This window comes from Dromiciops gliroides, chromosome 2 (genome assembly GCF_019393635.1).
Source record: "Dromiciops gliroides isolate mDroGli1 chromosome 2, mDroGli1.pri, whole genome shotgun sequence".
Lineage (NCBI taxonomy): Eukaryota > Metazoa > Chordata > Mammalia > Microbiotheria > Microbiotheriidae > Dromiciops > Dromiciops gliroides.
Genome location: NC_057862.1, coordinates 490,617,593 through 490,635,314, shown reverse-complemented (window position 1 = coordinate 490,635,314; position 17,722 = coordinate 490,617,593). Strand labels below are relative to the sequence as shown.

At 42.6% G+C, this 17,722-nt stretch overlaps 1 protein-coding gene across 1 annotated transcript; it reads left to right on the top strand.

Moving 5' to 3' along the window:
• Positions 1 to 1,320: 1,320 nt before the first annotated feature.
• On the top strand, positions 1,321 to 16,352 carry KLF11 (Kruppel like factor 11). Its single transcript, XM_043980489.1, has 4 exons — positions 1,321 to 1,523; positions 6,978 to 7,244; positions 8,217 to 9,225; positions 13,280 to 16,352. The coding sequence occupies exons 1-4, from the start codon at positions 1,482 to 1,484 to the stop codon at positions 13,579 to 13,581; spliced, it is 1,620 nt and encodes a 539-aa protein (XP_043836424.1). The 5' UTR covers positions 1,321 to 1,481; the 3' UTR covers positions 13,582 to 16,352.
• Positions 16,353 to 17,722: the final 1,370 nt, after the last annotated feature.

Here is a 17,722-nt window from a genome sequence, read left to right as displayed (position 1 = left end):
GGACCCTCAGCATTTAAATCCCTTTTTGGGTTGAGGAGGAAGTTTCAGAATGAGAAGGAAAGGAGCCTCAATCCCTTTCCCTCTCTGGACATCACTTTTCTCCCTTTGTAAAATGGGGATGGGAAGTCCAAAGTGCAAACAAATGCAGAACATCTTAAAGAGGGAGAAACTGAGGCTCACAGAGAGGGTAAATGGGTGGCCCAAGATTATAGGGATCACCAGGGGCAGAGTCAAGATGGAGAGGTAACTAACTGCTCTCTGCCTCCAGATCTTGGGCTTTCCCCTCTCCACAAACCTTTCGTCATTCTAGTGTCTTCCCTCTTAAATACTCTTTTAATCTCGTATGTGACTTTGTAGATGTTTGCTTTTTTGCTTTCTCCTTAGATTGTGAGCTCCTTGAAGGCTGGAGCTGTCTTTTGTCTCTGTATCCTCATAGCTCTGCATAGAGGCTGGTATATATATATAGTAGTCGCTTAATAAATGCTTGTGGAACTGACTACCACAAATACAACTGATACCCGACTGGTCTAGGAAAGAGTTTTGTGAAGCACAGAGCTGCAGGATTAATTTCATTTTAGGATAAAAAAAGTAGGTTACTGATCTATTTTTATACTGTGCATCCCCAAATACCCCAAGTTGGCAGTCTTATACCGCCTAAATAGAATCCAAAGCCAGCAGGAGAGCGCGGCCAGAAGGGAGAGGGTAAAGGCCATGGCGGCCCCTTTAAAATACGGCGCTGCCCCGCCTCCATCCCTCCCCCGCAGCGCACCGCTGGGACATCCTCGCCCGCGCCGTCTCCACAGACGCAGCCGCCGCCGCCCAGGGCCGCCGCCGCCGCTACCGCCGCCGAGACCTTTCCCCTACTTTCCACCCGGCGATTCAGTTCTCCCCCCCACTCCCCTAGGTTTCCCCCTGCAAGCCCCGCCCACTCTCTCGGTTCAGTTCTCCCGCCTCCCTCTCTTCTCCAGGACTCTCCCTCCCAGCCCCGCCCTCTCCCTCGCCCTCTCCCTCCTCGACACAAACACGTGCCCGCACCCCGCCCTCCAGATCACGCCTGGACCAGGCTCCGATCACGCGTCGCCCCGCTGCCCTTATTGGTCCGGCGGCTACGAGGTCGCACGTGATTGGTCTAGCCGCTCCCCGCATCCTCCGCGGCGGGGCGCGCCGTATTTTGGTTCGCGTCTGAGCCCCGCCCTCCCTCCCGGGCCTCTTCGCGCCCTCCTCCAGCCCCTCCCCTGTCTTACCCCTTCTCCTCCCCTCCCTGCACGTTGAGGGCTGTGGCCTGGGCGGAGCGGGTGCGCTGGCGGGCGGGCGGGCTGGCAGAGGCGCGCGCGCCCTGCCCGGGGATCTACGCCGGCTCCTCTCCCCGAAGTCCGTGCAAGGTTCCAGTGAGCCGCCGCCTGCTTTACACATGCACCGCAGCCGCCCGGCTGGAGATTCTCAGCTCGCGCCGGTTCAGCTGCTTCCCGACGTCGTTCGCCATGCACACCACCGGCACGACCAGCCAGGGAGATGCGTCCGCTGTGAGTTCCCAACCTGGGCTGAGGGTCAAGTTGGGTGGTGGGGATCATGGGCTCTTTTATTTTCTTATTTTGAGGGTTAGGTGCTTAGGGTACTCGCTCCCCCTTCTGCCCCCCACCCTGGGGGCAGGAGCATCCCGGGGCGTTCTGGAGCTGGAGGGCGGGAGGGCTGGTGCTTCGCTTTGGGAGGGGGCTGTGCGCGTGCAGCCGCTTTCATTCGCTGCTGATGCTCACACCCCCTTTCCGCCTGGGAGTGGGTGTGTGTGGTTGGGGGAGGGGTGTGGGGGAGATCGCCCCAGGCTGGCTAGACGAAAGAGGGTGCAGAGTGGGTGAGGTCCGCTGCCACCCTAGTCCCGTTAGGTGCCCGGGGCGGGGTGCTATGGCGCGTTGGCCGTCCCGGTGCAGCCCCTGAGAGGGCGCCCGGGGAGGCCTCTGGCCTCGAGAGAGACGAGGGGTGTGGATAACTCGTTCGGGGTCGCGCCCTACCGTGTTTCAGGATTGGGGAGGGGGAAGCGCTCCGGCCTTCCGGCCCAAACTGGCGCGGGGCGGTCCTGGATGCCGGACTCAGTCTCCCTTTCTCCCCCTCCCCCCCAGCCTCCACCCCCGCCCCTAGCCTCCGCCCCTTCCCAGAGTCGGAGGGTCTGCCTACGGGGCCCCAGCTTAGCCCACCCATGACGTCACCGTGCCCTTGTAGGGAGTGGGTGGTGGCTGGGGCGGGGCAGGGGAGGTGGGGCTCCAGGGGCCCCTCCTCCCAGCCGATCGCTACCTCCTCACTACGGGGGTGGAGGTTGGAGGTGGGGGGGACTTAGACATGTGGGAATACCCTTTCTCTTGTGGGAAAAAATGAGCTTGGAAAAAAAGAAATGTCACTTTTTCTTTCCTTGGATTTCTCCTTTTGTCCAGGAAGGGCTAAAAACTCTCCCCCCAAAAAGTCTAGGTCAGGAGCCCTTGCCCTGGGGTCCGTGATTTGGTTCTGGCTTTATTTTTTAATATTTTGATAACTATTTCAGTAGAATTTGTTTCTTTTTTTAATCATGGAAGTGTTTTGTTTTCAAAACATTTTGAGAAGTGGTTCATGGACTTCAATTAAGAACCTTTGGGCTGGGTTAGGTGGAAAGTAAGCTGGGCCATGGGGTTCTCCCCCGAATTTTGCAAATGGGGAAACTGGCCCACCTGAGGTTATAAGTTATTTTTTGGAGAGCAATAACTGCAGTTCTTAGAATCACGTAATCTTAGAGCTCGAAGGAATTTAAGAGATCTTAGATCTAGAGCTGGAAGGATCTTAGAGGTCATCTAGTCCAACCCCCTATTTTGTAGATGAGGATAGAAGCCCAGAGAGGACTTGCTGAAGAAAACAGATAACAAGTAGAAGTGGGAAATGAAACCAGGTCCTAACTGTGAATCCTCTCTTTTCACTATACGTTATTAAATTGCTTCTACTTCAGCAGCTAACTATCCACACAACCAGTACTGGAGGGATGCCCTACCAGAGAGGTTCTTTCCTGGTCTCCTTTAGCAGTCTGGTGAAGCCTATGGACCCCTTCTCTGAACAATAAAGTTTGGTTTTGGTTTAATTCAGAATTAAAGGAAATGCCAGCTTTTGGTTAGAAGTTAATGAAAATTAGGAAGTAATTCTTTTTCCAGCCATAGTTCTGGATTCCCTGAAATCTACCCACAAATCCCAAGGTCCCCAAGTTAAGAATTCTTTTTTGTTGTTGTTGAGGCAATGAGGGTTAAGTGACTTGCCCAGGGTCACACAGCTAGTAAGTGTCCAGTGTCTGAGGTCATATTTGAACTCAGGTCCTCCTGAATCCAGGGCTGGTGCTTTATCCACTGCGCCACCTAGCTGCCCCTTAAGAACTCTTTTAATGACCCAACATCTGCTACAGTACCTGTCCTTGAGAAGTAGTCATCTAGCTTTTGATTGAAGTCCCTCCAATAAGGTAGAGGGGGGAGGAAATTCATTTCCTTCCCAGGAAGTCATTCCTCTTTTGGACAGCTCTCCTTAATTCGTTATTCCTTATTCAAAATCTGTCTTAACAGCTTCCATCCCTTGCCTCTTCTAGTTGTGCTATTTGGACCTGAAGAATCTCAAGGTTGGAAAAAAAGATCTCAGGTCATGTAGTCCACTCAGTGCTGTGGACTGGATATGGACTGATGGAATGAGATCTCAAACTCATGTCTTCTGACCTTAGATTAGGTCCAGGGCTCTTGGTATGAATAAAAAGGTGCTTGTGAGCAGGGACTGATTTTTGTTTTAAGTCCCCAGTGCCTAACACAGTGCCTTCATTGTATAAGGTACTTAATAAATGCTTTTGGATTGAATAATTGCCTTTTCTTTTTTTCTGGTGAGGCAATTGGGGTTAAGTGACTTGCCCAGGGTCACACAGCTAGTAAGTGTTAAGTGTCTGAGACTGCATTTGAACTCAGGTACTCCTGATTCCAGGGCCAGTGCTCTATCCACTGCGCCACCTAGCTGCCCCGATTGCTATTACTGTTAATGGGTGCCTGGGTTAGATTGGCTATTGCTGTTCTGCCTGGAAAACGGGGGCCCTTTGGGGAAAGCAACAAGGTTTAGAAGTCTTTGCTTGAGATTGTGAGTAGGTGTTTATCGTTAAAGGAAAGAGCCCTGGATTTGCATTCAGACTACTTGGATTTTAATTCCTGTGCTGAGTATGTCACATCCCCTCGATGGGTTACAATTTCATGGGAGGAAGGAACTTGGACTAGATGATCTCTATGGTCCTTTCTTTTTTTTTTTTTTTAGGCAATGGGGGTTAAGTGACTTGCCCAGAGTCACACAGCTAGTAAGTGTCAAGTGTCTGAGGCCGGATTTGAACTCAGGTACTCCTGAATCCAGGGCCGGTACTTTAACCACTGCGCCATCTAGCTGCCCCTCTATGGTCCTTTCAACCCCAGAAACCTTTGAAAGAACTTTTGATTAGTCGTGTTGTTATCTTCACAAACCGTCATTGAGGAAGAAGCTTATTTTGATTTCATGGGTTTGAAAGATGTCTCAGCTCCTCCATGATAAAGTAAGGGGATTTGAGTCCAGGGTCTCTAAGGTTCCATCTGATTCTTAATACAAGTATCGAGGGGTGGGAGGATGGGAGGAGAGTGCTGTTGGCTGATTCAGGAAGAAAGGGAGCCTGATAGAATGGGAAGAATGTGACACTGTAATGTAGGGAATTTGGGTTCTAGATCCTGCTCCCCTTCCTGGCTCCATCACTTCTTAGCTATATGACTAGGTATAGATTATTTAACTGACATGGATCTCAGTTTAACTGTGTGGGTAGGCAATATGGTTTGATAGAGAACCGTAAGTTCAAACTTAGAAGAAACCTGGGTTCAAATGCTGCCCCTACCACTTATTAACAAGGTGACTATGGGTTACTTAAAACTTTTCCCCACCTTCAATTTCCCTATTTATAAAATGGACCTAATAATATCTAGGATATCTACCTCGTGCTCACAGGGTTGTTGTGAGGATCAGATTTGATGGTATGGTGGAAAGAGTGAGGGATTTGGAGCCCAAAAGACCCACCCCCCCCCCCCCCCCCCCCCTTCAGATCCCACCTTTGTCACTAATAACTTGGATAGCTTTAGTTAGGCAAGTGGAAGCTTCTCTGGGCCTGTTTCCTCATCAGTAGAATGAGAGGAGCTTGAATTATATGGCTTCTATAGTTCCTTCCAGCTTTAAATCTTAAAATCCTATGATATGTATAATCTATATCTGATTGCTTGTGAGGGAGGGAGAAAAATTTGGAACTCAAAATCTTTCAAAAAATGAATGTTGAAAATTGTCTTTACATGTAATTGGAAAATAAAATGCTATTAATTTTTTTAAAAAGCTGATATGTTAATTGGCATTATTGTATAAAGTGGGTATTTCTTCACCAGATCTTTGAGTGCTTCTTATAACTATTGTTCTGCTTCATTAGGGATCCAGGAAAGTCTAAGACCTGACTCTGCTCGAGCTTATAATTCAATAACTAGTAAGAACCTCCCCTATGGTGATACTGTAACTTTAGTCAGGGTACAGATTTTTTTTTCTAGACAAGCTGCAAAAAGCAGATTTTTTTTTTTCTAGTGCTCCAGAGTGGCTTTTTAAACTCTAGAAGGTCAGGTCTTTTCTTAAGCTCCCTCAAAAGAGGCAGTTGCTTTGTCTAGACGAGTACCATGTAGTACTAGTGCCCATTGGTGAAGGTGATGGGCTTGTCAGAATTTACCGTTAGTAGGGGGTTATGCTGGTTCTTCCAGTTGATGTTCTGGCTTTTATTTCTGCGGTTGAGGTTTTAATCATTCACTCTGAAAAACATATTCTAGAAATCATTGTGTTTCATATGAGAATGCCTTTCTATTAAGTCCATTTTTTTTCTTTTCCAGTTATTGTATTAAAAAGAGACAGTGAAATTCCACTTAGGAAATGTTATTTAAAAGAAACTTAATAGAAAATGGAATTAGCAGGAGTCTATTTTAACCTCTTGTAATAGACAAATTAAAGGGATATGGTGTTGGTGCATATATTCATGTGTATAATAATATGATTGTACAATAATAGATATAGACCGTAGAGATCATATAGTTACAGCCCCTTACAACCATTTTTCAAGAGAGGAAACTGAGTAGTTGGTAGCAAAGCTGAAATTTCAACTTAGGACAATATTCCTTCTATTTTGGAGGGCGGGGAGGGCAGTAAGCATATTATTATTTTATTAATCTAATATATGTCAGTAAAGAATTGACCAAGTGGCAGTTAGCACAAGCAGGAGAGAAGCCAAGGACACATGCTGTCTCTCTGAGAGACGCATGTGGTCTCAAGGAGAGTTCAAAAGACCTACAAAACCTACACTGCCTTAAGAGGAAGAGGTCAAGCCCCTGGTGTGGCCCAGAGTTTTATCCTCTTTGTTTGTTTGTTTGGTTTTTTTTTGCAGGGCAATGAAGGTTAAGTGAGTTCCCCAGGGTCACACAGCTAGTAAGTTTCAAGTGTCTGAGGCGGGCTTTGAACTCAGGTCCTTCGGAATCCAGGGCCAGTGCTTCATCCACTGTGCCACCTAGCTGCCCCAGTTTTATCCTCTTTTGATAGAGGCAGGTCATTATACATTGATCAAAGTTAATTGGTTAGCATCTTTCAATTCCATTGGTTGACATGACTTGAGGGTGGTCTAAATTAAAATGATCTCTACAGATGACATCTGGGAAAAAGAACACCCTCACTCAAGCTGCCTAAAGCAAAAGTCCATTATCTAGGCGTGGTCTTTCACTTAGCTAGACAAGAGAGTCTATCTCCATTTCTTTTGTTCCCTGGGGTTTGTCCCTTATCTAGGAGAATGGAACTTTAAGCTTGGGAAGGTGGGTTGGGGAAGGACTGATCTCTGGGTTCCCCAAGAAATCCATAATTAATCATTACTTTCTCACAAATCCCCATCTGAAGTGTTGTGATTTGTTTATCTTCAGGCTGACATCATGGACATATGTGAATCTATCTTGGAAAGGAAACGACATGACAGTGAGAGGTCTACATGTAGTATCTTGGAGCAGACAGACATGGAAGCTGTTGAAGCTCTTGTTTGCATGAGCTCCTGGGGTCAAAGATCCCAGAAAAGTGACCTCTTGAAGATAAGACCACTTACTCCAGTTTCTGATTCAGGGGACTTTACCACCCTGCATGGTGAAGCTGCCATATCTGAGTTACCAAAGGATTTCCATTCTCTTTCTACCTTGGTAAGAAAGGGAGGGTTTAGGTGGGGATAGGGGTGGGGAATGTTCTTGAAATGGCTATGCATATATGATTCAGCCCCTTGTCTATTAGCATTTATTGTTGAACTTCACTATTTCCAGTACCCACTGTGGAAACTTCCACTGACCTAGATTCCAGCTCCTCTGCAGCTTGCTAGAAGATGGCAGCCATGATGATGAGTCCTTCTTACCTTAGTTGGGTTGGTCTTTAGAAGTAGAGGTGGATAGACACTGCCACCTAGATGCCCCGACCACAATATATACTATTATAGAAAGACTATTTTAAAATGTTTCCTGGGTTTTGTCCTCTAGATGATTCCGTCTTCCCTACTTCCAGCTCTGCCTGAAGATATATTTGTTAGTGAATTTTGTCAGCAAGGATGAAATATCAGGGAGAAGTTCAGATCCCTCAGGTGGCCACCAGAAGTGAGACTGGCCTCCAGCCCTTGAGTTAGAGAGAAGTACTGAAAGATTCAGTAAAGGAAGAAGCATAGGAAGTGGTGGGTCAGTAGTTGATGGAATAAAACTATGAAAATGCTGAGTGTGTTTGTTTCAGAGAACCTTTAACTAACTGCCCTTTTACTGGGGGCAGAAAACGGGATGGATAGAAATTAGAGGGTGGGAAAAATGATACAGGGAAGCCCTTTAAAGAATCTAAACATAACAAATACCATGAATTATAAATCCAATTGCTGAAATTACATTGTTTCACCATGTACATCTGAAGTTCCATGATCTAGCTTCTGTGAATTGGTATGTGCTCTTTGGATGTGTTGCCCTGAGTTTGAAGTGATTGGGAAGAAAGAGCGGATGCTTAGGTAGAAAAGGTGGAAGAAACTTGGGGAAGAAGTGAATTGTGTTTACATTTTAAATATATAGGAGAACCATATTCGAAATGCATATCTTTTAAAATCAACCCCAAACCTCTGTCTTATCTGTTTGTTCTTTTCTTTTTAGTGCATGACTCCCCCTCACAGTCCCGATCTTCTTGAACCATCTGCTTCATTGCTTCTTCCCTCCCAAGTCACCTCTTCCCAGACAAGGACAGGTCAAGCCAACACATCGATCTATTCGGCTACCTCTGCAAATACAACCTCTGTTTTGGTAGCCAAATTGTCAAGGATGAAGATGGACTCAGGGCTGCCCAGTCAGAAGCCAGAGGTGCCAGAGCCAGCTTCTCTTCAGGCCTACAAAGCCATGGTGACCAGCGTGATCCGACACACTGGGGACAATTCTGTTTCCTCTCACATTCCTGCAACCCAAGGAGAAATGGAAGGCGTTTCAGGCAACAGAAATTCCATAGGCCTGAAGGAAACTCACCACTCAGGAATTTCTGAAGCTTTTCAGGCCTTGCACCTTGAAAGTGGTTTACACCATGCTAATTTAGTCCCCTATCAGTCTCATTTACAAAATTCTGGTTCTTCTCTTCCTGATAAAGGACCACAGGGAGTGTGGCCTATCCCAACACAGACCTGCTCACCAAAGAATTGTGACAGTGATGCCCCAAGGAAAACTGCCTCTTATATTTCTGTCCCTGTTCCCGTCCACCCTCCCCCTGTCCTCTGCCAAATGGTCCCTGTGACTGGTCAAAGTGGTGGAATGGTTTCAGCTTTCCTGAAGCCCCCATCCCAGACAAGCCCAGCACCCATCAAGCCCATTTTACCCCAGACTGCTCCCATCTCTCAGCCAGTCCTCATGGGAACGTCGGTGCCTCAAGGAGCTGTTATGCTGGTTTTCCCCCAGGCGACTTTCCCACAGCCGGCATCTTGCCAACCAAATGTCATGACTCTGGGGAACACCAAGTTACTCCCTCTTGCCCCTGCTCCCGTCTTCATTACACCTAGTCAAAATTGTGTCCCTTCAGTAGACTTTTCCAGAAGAAGAAACTATGTTTGTAACTTCCCTGGATGCCGGAAAACTTATTTCAAAAGTTCCCACCTCAAGGCCCATCTTCGTACTCACACTGGTGAGTGTGTGTTTATAAAAGTTGAATGTTGCCTAGATTTCAGGCCAAATGGTTAGGAAATTGCCCTAAATATTTTTTGATGGGGAAATGTGAGCATACAGGGGAAAGCTATGTAACGTGTAGCTGATTTGTGGGTCTTGTTCCCACTGACAGAATAATGTACTGAAGCAGTAGGGCATTCTGGTTTTAACTGTTAACCATTAGTGGCTGGGTAAACACATAGAGTGTAGGACAGGGGTTCTTAACCTGGGATCCATAGATCCCTAAGGGGAGAAGACGGATTTCAGAGAGTCTGTGAATTTGGATGGGGAAAAGAGTACATCTTCATTTTCATTAACCTACAGCTGAAACTTAGCATTTTGTTCAATTATTTTAAAACATTTTTCTGTAACATGGCCAGAGGGGTCCATGATACAAGTGTGGGTTGGATTAAGTGATGTCTGAAGTTCTTTCCAACTCGTATTTTATTAATATTCCTTGGAATTAGCAATTTAAAAAATGGTACCAACCACTATTTTTTGTTTTGTTTTTAATTCAAATTATTATAAACGCCTCCTTTTAGTATACCACTGTGCTTGGTATTGGGAGAGATAGAAAAGTTAAAGACAAAAGTCCCTACCTTCCATGGAGCTCATGATAATTGATGATCCTGAAGACAATTCAGGATGTTTCAGGGCCTGAAGGCTCTCATGATGAGCACTAGTTTTAGTTCTAGAGTGGCTCCAGTTGATAGGATTAGTGAATAGCCCTTTTTTTCTTCCTCCTCCTCCTTCTTCTCCTCCTTCTCCTCCCTCTTCTTCCTCTCCTTCTTCCTCTTCCTTCTTCCTCTTCTTCCTCTTCCTTCTCCTTCCTCTTCCTCTTCCTCTTCCTTCTCCTTCTCCTCCTTCTCCTTTTTTCTTCTTCTTCTTCGTGAGGCAATTAGGGTTAAGTGACTTGCCCAGGGTCACACAGCTAGTAAGTGTTAAGTAAGTGTCTGAGGCCAGATTTGAACTCAGGTACTCCTGACTCCAGGGCCAGTGCTCTATCCACTGTGCCACCTAGCTGCCCCCTTTTTTTTTTTCTTTTAAACTGTATTTGGTACTATAGCACATCAAACACTGCCCACTTCTTCCAACTAACCTATTGCCACCTTGTGAACATCTTACATTTTATTTTGTTTTTGTGGGTCATTGAAGGTTAAGTGACTTGCCTAGTGTCACACAGCTAGTAAGTGTCAAGTGTCTGAGGGTGGATTTGAACTCAGGTCCTTCTGAATCCAGGAGCAGAGCTTTATCCACTGTGCCACCTAGCTGCCCCAACATTTTACATTTTAGAAAATGTGTCCTTTGCAAAAACAATCTCAGTGCCCAAGTACAAAAAAAAAAGTTGGCAAAAATATAGTAAAACATCATTGATTTGAACATGGGTGGGAGGATCAGACTGACTTAGAATCTTTTAAAAAGGCAATGCCATTTGGTAACTTCAACATGTGTTTTAATTCTGTTTTCATTGATCAAAATTATTGGTGATTAACATTATGAAAGTACCAACCCAAGCCCATAAATTGATTTTAAAAAATAGATATAGCTAAAATATTTAGGTGATAATTCCTCTAGAAAATTTTGTTTGCTAATAATAAATCCCATCTGTGATTGTAAGTAAGTACCAAGGTATACTTCAACCCAGCTCCTGTCTGAACTGCTGAATGTGGAATTTGTGATAATGGGGTTTTGTTACACATCAAGCCAGCATCCATCAGTAGCAGCAAGAAAATGGTATTGGGTAGGGAGGCAAAAAACAAGCCCTCTTCTTGTTACCCTCAACTTAATTGAAAATTTCCTCATTGGAGCGTATTCTGAGCTAGGACAGTACCACATCCTAATTAATGGTCTAACCGTGCCAAGCAATAAATTCCATACTACTACACTGGTAAATTTTCCACTTAAATCATTTAAAAAGCACATTGTGTTCAGTTTGGTAATTGTATTGAGTGCTGGGTTTTTCATAAGAAATTAAAACTGGTTAAGAATAAAAATTTTATATATAATATTTACAAGATTATAGGATCCACAGTAGAAAGACTTGAGGAGATGTTCTATTCTAGTCTTTCATTTTACAGATGGGATTGATTGAATCTAGCATGCTCATCATTGTCCTGACCCACCTAACATAAAAATAATAAAGTGAAAAAGAGACTTCTCACAATAGTCAGACAGGTCCAGCTGCTTAAAGCAGAATTAGTAAATTTATTCATTTTCAGTATGGATGAGCCTGCTGTAACAGAGCCTTGGATTTAGACTTGGAGAACTTGGTTTTGAATCTTGGCTTTTCTGTTAACTTCGTGATTTCCTCTGGTTTAGTTTCCTCCACTGTAAAATGAGGTTAGTGGATTAGAAGACCTCTAACGTCCCTTCCAGCTCTATAGTTACTAGCCTGGGATTTTAGTCCCTGGTCTCTCAATCCTCTGGACATTTTCTATATCCAGTGTCTGGGTAAATCCAAGAGAGACATAGGCTGCCTAGCCATGGGGGACGGAAATTTTCCTAAGGGCATTTAGGCTAAACTTGGTCTGTTTATAGTCTCTTGCCACTAACTAGGTCTTGAAGACCCAAGGAAATTATAGACCTTTGTTCTCTGAAAAGTGCCATAAGAGACCTTTTGTTTTTTGTTGTTTGGTTTTAGTCTTGTCTGACTCTTCATGACCTCATTTGGGGTTTTCTTGGCAGAGATACTGGAGTGGTTTGCCATTTCCTTCTCTGCCTCATTTTATAAATGGGGAAACTGAAGCAAACCAGTGTTAAGTGACTTGACAAGGGTCACCTAGCTAGTAAGTATCTGAGGTCATATTTGAACTCGGGAAGATGAATCCAGGCCTGGTGCTGGATCCATTTTATCACCTGGCTACCCTATAAGAGACCATAGCCCTTTAAAATGTAGTTTGATTGACCTCAATGTCAGTTTCATCAAAATTTGAGACACTTCAGAGTCTCAACAATAATGTAAATGCCTTGCTTTCATGTTCAGACAATCATCTCAGTCAACCAGCAAGCATTTATTGAGCATTTATATTCAAGGTACAGAGCAAGGGTATAAATAAATCCTTACTCAAGTAGTTTTCAGTACATTTGAGTAAGTTACAGTAACAGTATAAAAAGATAACAAATACATAGGAGAAGTGACACAAGGCAAGGTTTGTGAGTACTGATGTTCAGCAACCTTATAAGATAGGATAGTGGGGCAGCTAGGTGGTACAGCAAATAGAGTGCCAGGCTTGGAGTCAGGGAGACTCATCTTTGTGAGTTCAAATCCAGTCTCAGGTATTTATTAGCTATGTGACTCTGGGCAGTCACTTAGCCCTGTTTGCCTCAGTTTCCTCATATATAAAATGAGCTGGAGGAGGGAATGGCAAACTACTCCAGTATCTTTGCTAAGAAAGTCCCAAATGGGGTCAGGAGGAGTTGGACACAGCTGAAACAACCCAACAACAAAAATATAGAATAGTATATGCTAAGTGGCACCGTGGATAGAGTGCTCAACTTGGAGTTCAAATTCTTCCTGGGACATTTACTAGGTGTGTGGCCCAGTACCTACATGGGCAGGTTGTTTAACCTTTCAGTCTGTTTCCTCAACTGTGAAACAGATAATGATAATAATAATAAGCACCTACTTTACAGAGTTGTTATGAAGATCAAATGAGATAATGTGTTTAAGGTGCTTTTCATACCTTTAAATTCTGTTTAAATGCAGGCTGTTTTTGTTGTCATCCCCCTTTTTATTACATAGTTGAGGGGAGAAAGCAGACTCGTGTGATATAAAATAAAAGGCCAGGGGGCAGCTAGTTGGCGCAGTGGATAAAGCACTGGCCCTGGATTCAGGAGGACCAGAGTTCAAAACCAGCCTCGGACACTTGACGCTAGCTGTGTGACCGTGGGCAAGTCACTTAACCCTCATTGCCCCACAAAAAACAAACAAACAAACAAAATAAATAAAAGGCCAGAAGTTGTACTATTTAGATGGTTTCTGGTTTCCCTTTTTTAAAACTTGTGTTTTTTATCCTCTTCCTTCCCACTCACAGGAGAGAAGCCTTTTAACTGCAGCTGGGTAGGTTGTGATAAGAAATTTGCTCGATCAGATGAACTTTCTCGACACCGCAGAACTCATACAGGAGAGAAGAAATTTGTGTGCCCTGTTTGTGCTCGACGCTTTATGAGGAGTGATCACCTGACAAAACATGCCCGACGTCACATGGCTGCCAAGAAGATCCCAAACTGGCAAGCCGAAGTGGGCAAACTAAACAGAATTGCTTCATCAGAGAAACCTGGAAGCAGTGGTGTGTCTCTGAGCCCATTAGCCCCACTGCCATCATGCTCTGCCTAAGGAAGGAATCGTGCAGGGCATGAGCTGCATCTGATGTTTTTTCAAAGCCTTTATTCAGAACACTTACTGTAATCACTAAAATGCAGAATTGACATAATGTCTTTTCTGGGTTTGGGGGGCAGTTCCTGATGAAAGCATGTTGTTAACTTTTTTTTTTTTAACTGAGGCCCTGTTCACAATTACAGTTTTGTAATTTAAGAAACTCTTGGGTTTGGTTTTTTTTGTGTTGTTTTGTTTTTTGTTTTTGTTTTTTGTGGGGCAATGGGGGTTAAGTGACTTGCCCAGGGTCACACAGCTAGTAAGTGTCAAGTGTCTGAGGTACTCCTGAATACAGGGCCGGTGCTTTATCCACTGCGCCACCTAGCTGCCCCGTTGTTTTGTTTTTAAGGAAAGTGTTCAAAAAATTGATAATCTGAATCACCAGCATTGAAAGAAAACATCTTAGCTGTAAAGTTTACAAAATCTTGACTCACTTAACCTTTGTATTCATAATTTTTTTACAAAATGTTACAGGGTACTAATTTTTATACTAGTGTTTTCTATAAAGGTATTTATATTGTAATTACTTTACAAGCTGTTTTTTATTAATAATGAAAAACATTTTTTATAATTGTCCAGCTTGGTAAACTGGGAACATCTTCCAGGCAAAAGAAATCATTAGTTGTGATCAGTCCTCTGTAAGCCTAAGAATTTTTAAGATCCATAAATGATTGACTGAGGGCCTTTTAAAGAAAAAAAAATGCATTTACCTTCTCAAAACATTTCAAAAGTTTGTCTAGTCATTTAAAGTAGATACCCTAAGCCACAGATATGGCCTGGGGATCCAAAATGTCAGAGGACCAAGACCTGCCAGTTGCATACAGTGAGGCCTGTATGCTGCTGAGTAAGAAACTGCCTCCTCATTTAAGTTTTCTTCATTAAAGATGGTTACCTTTATATTGAAGTTTGGATGTTTGTGTTCACTCATGCAAAGCATTCCCACTCTCTTATCTCACAGACCCCAAAGATGTGAAACCACTAATTTAAATACTTTTTGAATTGGAATCTCTTGATGGGTGGCCTTAGGATTTTTATTATGTTCTATGTAAATTGACCTTTTCAAGTAAATGGAAGTGGCCCATTTACTGATTTTTCCTTTTCACAAAAGTACTATACTTTTTTTTTTTAACCCCAATTGCCTCACTAAAAAAAAAAGTACTATACTTTTAAAGTGAAACACGTTGTAAACTGGCCATCTCTGGTTCTTTAATTCCCTCACACATCGACAATAGAAAACAATATTGCAAACTCCAGTTTTATAAAAATAACTTACCATAGCTTTTGTGACTGGCTTGGGAAAATGAAAGTACTTTTTAGAAGCAACAGAGAAAAATGTTTATAAATGGTAAGATCTGAAGGAAAGGTAGAAGTTAATTGGCTCTTTCCTTTGCAATCCACTGCTACCATTTGTTAAGGGTTTTTTTGGTTTTGTTTTGTTTTTTTTAATGTTTCCCAGACCCTGAAAGAATTCTGGTTTGTCCATCAAGGCATAAAAATTCTTTTTTGTTAAGTATTGCACTGTAGTTCTAGCCAATTAGACAGTAGGGATTTCATTGTATGTTGCACTACTACTATTAATTTAGAAAGCTTATTATGTATTTACATTTTTACATATGAACATAGTTATTGGCAGTTTACCTTTATAAAAATTATGGTAAATAGAAATATTGAATTTGGTGTTATAAAGTTTTGTGCCTAGCTTATTTGATGTTGAGGCCCTTATTCAATGATACTGAAATATTCCAACCCCATCCACAACCTTCTCACTATCTCTAGTGATCTTTATGCTACCTAATGTCACTATATTAACCTGTATGTAAGTTAATGTGTTTGGAATTCACCTATTAGATTGTAGAGGTTTTGATACAGATGTAAAAGTAACAATTTCATATGTATGTTTTATGTTTTTTACTTTTCCTCCCCTAACTTTTCACTCCCAAATCTACTTATAGTAGCACTGTCACCATCCAGAATTTTAAAATTGTATATACTCTGTAGAGCCCCCAATTTGTGTATTTTTCCCAAGGGACTTACAAAATTATGAGTCTTACTGTTAGTACCCTGGAATATGGATGGATTCAAGGGAATTGGTCATTGAGTGGTTGGGATTTTCAGATTGTTTCATTTCCCTGAGAAAGAGGACTTAATGATTGATTCTTTAAAACATAAACACCAATTTTATTTGTACTGAAAATATTTTTTTAAATGTATGCTTCCATTCTTGAATTAGCCTAGAAAAGCTATAGAAATATCCTTAGCAAAAACCATTTGGTCCTCTTACTTATTTTGTCCCTTTTTGAGTATATAAGGTTGGGAAGCAAGTCCCTTTATGAAGAGAAGTTAACTCATGAACCAGAACTTTTGTTATTTTTTTTCTAGGTTCAGAAGCCTCCATCTGAAATCTTTGGGTATTATGGATTGAGAATGATGAGGCAAATTTTTCCTGTGCACTTTATCGCCTGAGTAATTTCTCTTGATTTATTTTGAGCCTTTTTTTAAGTTCCAAGAATAAAATTTTAAATGTTTCATAATTTTTTTATAACAGATTTTTTCAAGCTATTATTTAATGAAACTGTAATATAACTTTTTCCTTCAAATCATATAAAACTTTTGAATTGTAAGTTGTGTTTTCTTTTTATTGTATATAACTAGTATTTTGCATTGAGTAAATGTCATAAGAATCTTCAAAGGCCTCTGTGACTTGGAATCCCAACTTTGGCCCTTCACAAAAACCCAGTTTTTGGAGTCTTGCTCTGCTTAGTATCCTTTAGCATCTCTATAAGCATCATCCTGATGGAAAAAAAAATTACATTGGCAAAGTGTTTCTGTATTGGGAAACACAATGTAAACAACTATGTACAAATAAGATATATACCATAAATTGGGGATAAATCAATCAGTAAAAACTTCCTTTCTACCCCTTCCCAACTACATTGACAATGAAAGAAAAATAAAAGTCCTGTTGAAAGTGTGTGGTTGGGGGCAGCTAGGTGGTGCATTGGATAAAGTACCAGCCCTGGATTCGGGAGGACCTGTGTTCAAATTGGGCCTCAGACACTTACTAGCTGTGTGACCCTGGGCAAGTCACTTAACCCTCATTGCCCCACAAAAAAAAAATACAAATTTAAAAATTAAAAATAAAAGTGTGTGGTCAAGCAAAATAAATTTTCACATTGGCCCCATCCAAAAAATATGTACATATCTCCTGAAAGCCTCTGAGTCCTTTCACCTTTCTCTCAGGAGCTGGGTAGAATGTTTTATTATTAATCCTCTGGAATTGTTGATCATTATACTGATCAGACTCCTAAGTCTTGCAAACCTTTTTACCATTTTGTTATTGTATAAATTGTTCTGGTTTTATTTGCTTCATTCTGCATTAGTTCATACGCATTTTCCTTGAGTTCGCCAAAAACTATCTATTCCTGGAAGGTAGAATTTTAGCTGAGATTTGAAGGAAACCAGAGGATAGATGAGATTCAAATCCAACCTGGGACTTAAAAGCTGGAAGGAATATTAAAGGCCACCTTTTCCAACCACTTCATTTTACATAGGAGGGAACTGATCAAAACTCAAGAACCCCCGGGAGCAGCTAGGTGGAGCAGTGGATAAAGTACCAGCCCTGGATTCAGGAGGACCTGAGTTAAAATCTGGCCTCAGACACTTGACACTAGCTGTGTGACCCTGGGCAAGTCACTTAACCCTCATTGCCCCAACAAAACAAACAAAAAACTTCACGAACCCCCCTGACAGAATCCAGTGTTCTTTACACTTACTCCATGCTGCCTTGGACACAGACTGCCTTGCACTGTGAATCCTTTAACTTAAGTGAGTTCTAACACTGACTCTCATGACTATCGTTCAGTAAATTTTTCAGTCATGTCTTTGTGACCCCCCATTGACTGAAAATGTTTTATTCAAGGAACATTGTTTTGGGTAACCTCTGGTGGCTCTAAGTACTATCATGTTGTGTTAGGTGTCCTTTGAAGAGGATCAGTGACATCACAAGCAGTGACTTGGCTTGTGAATTGAATTTAAGTGAGGCAGAATTGCACAAAGTCATCACCCTCACTCTTCCAGTCATGAAGTCAAGTAGGTGACCATG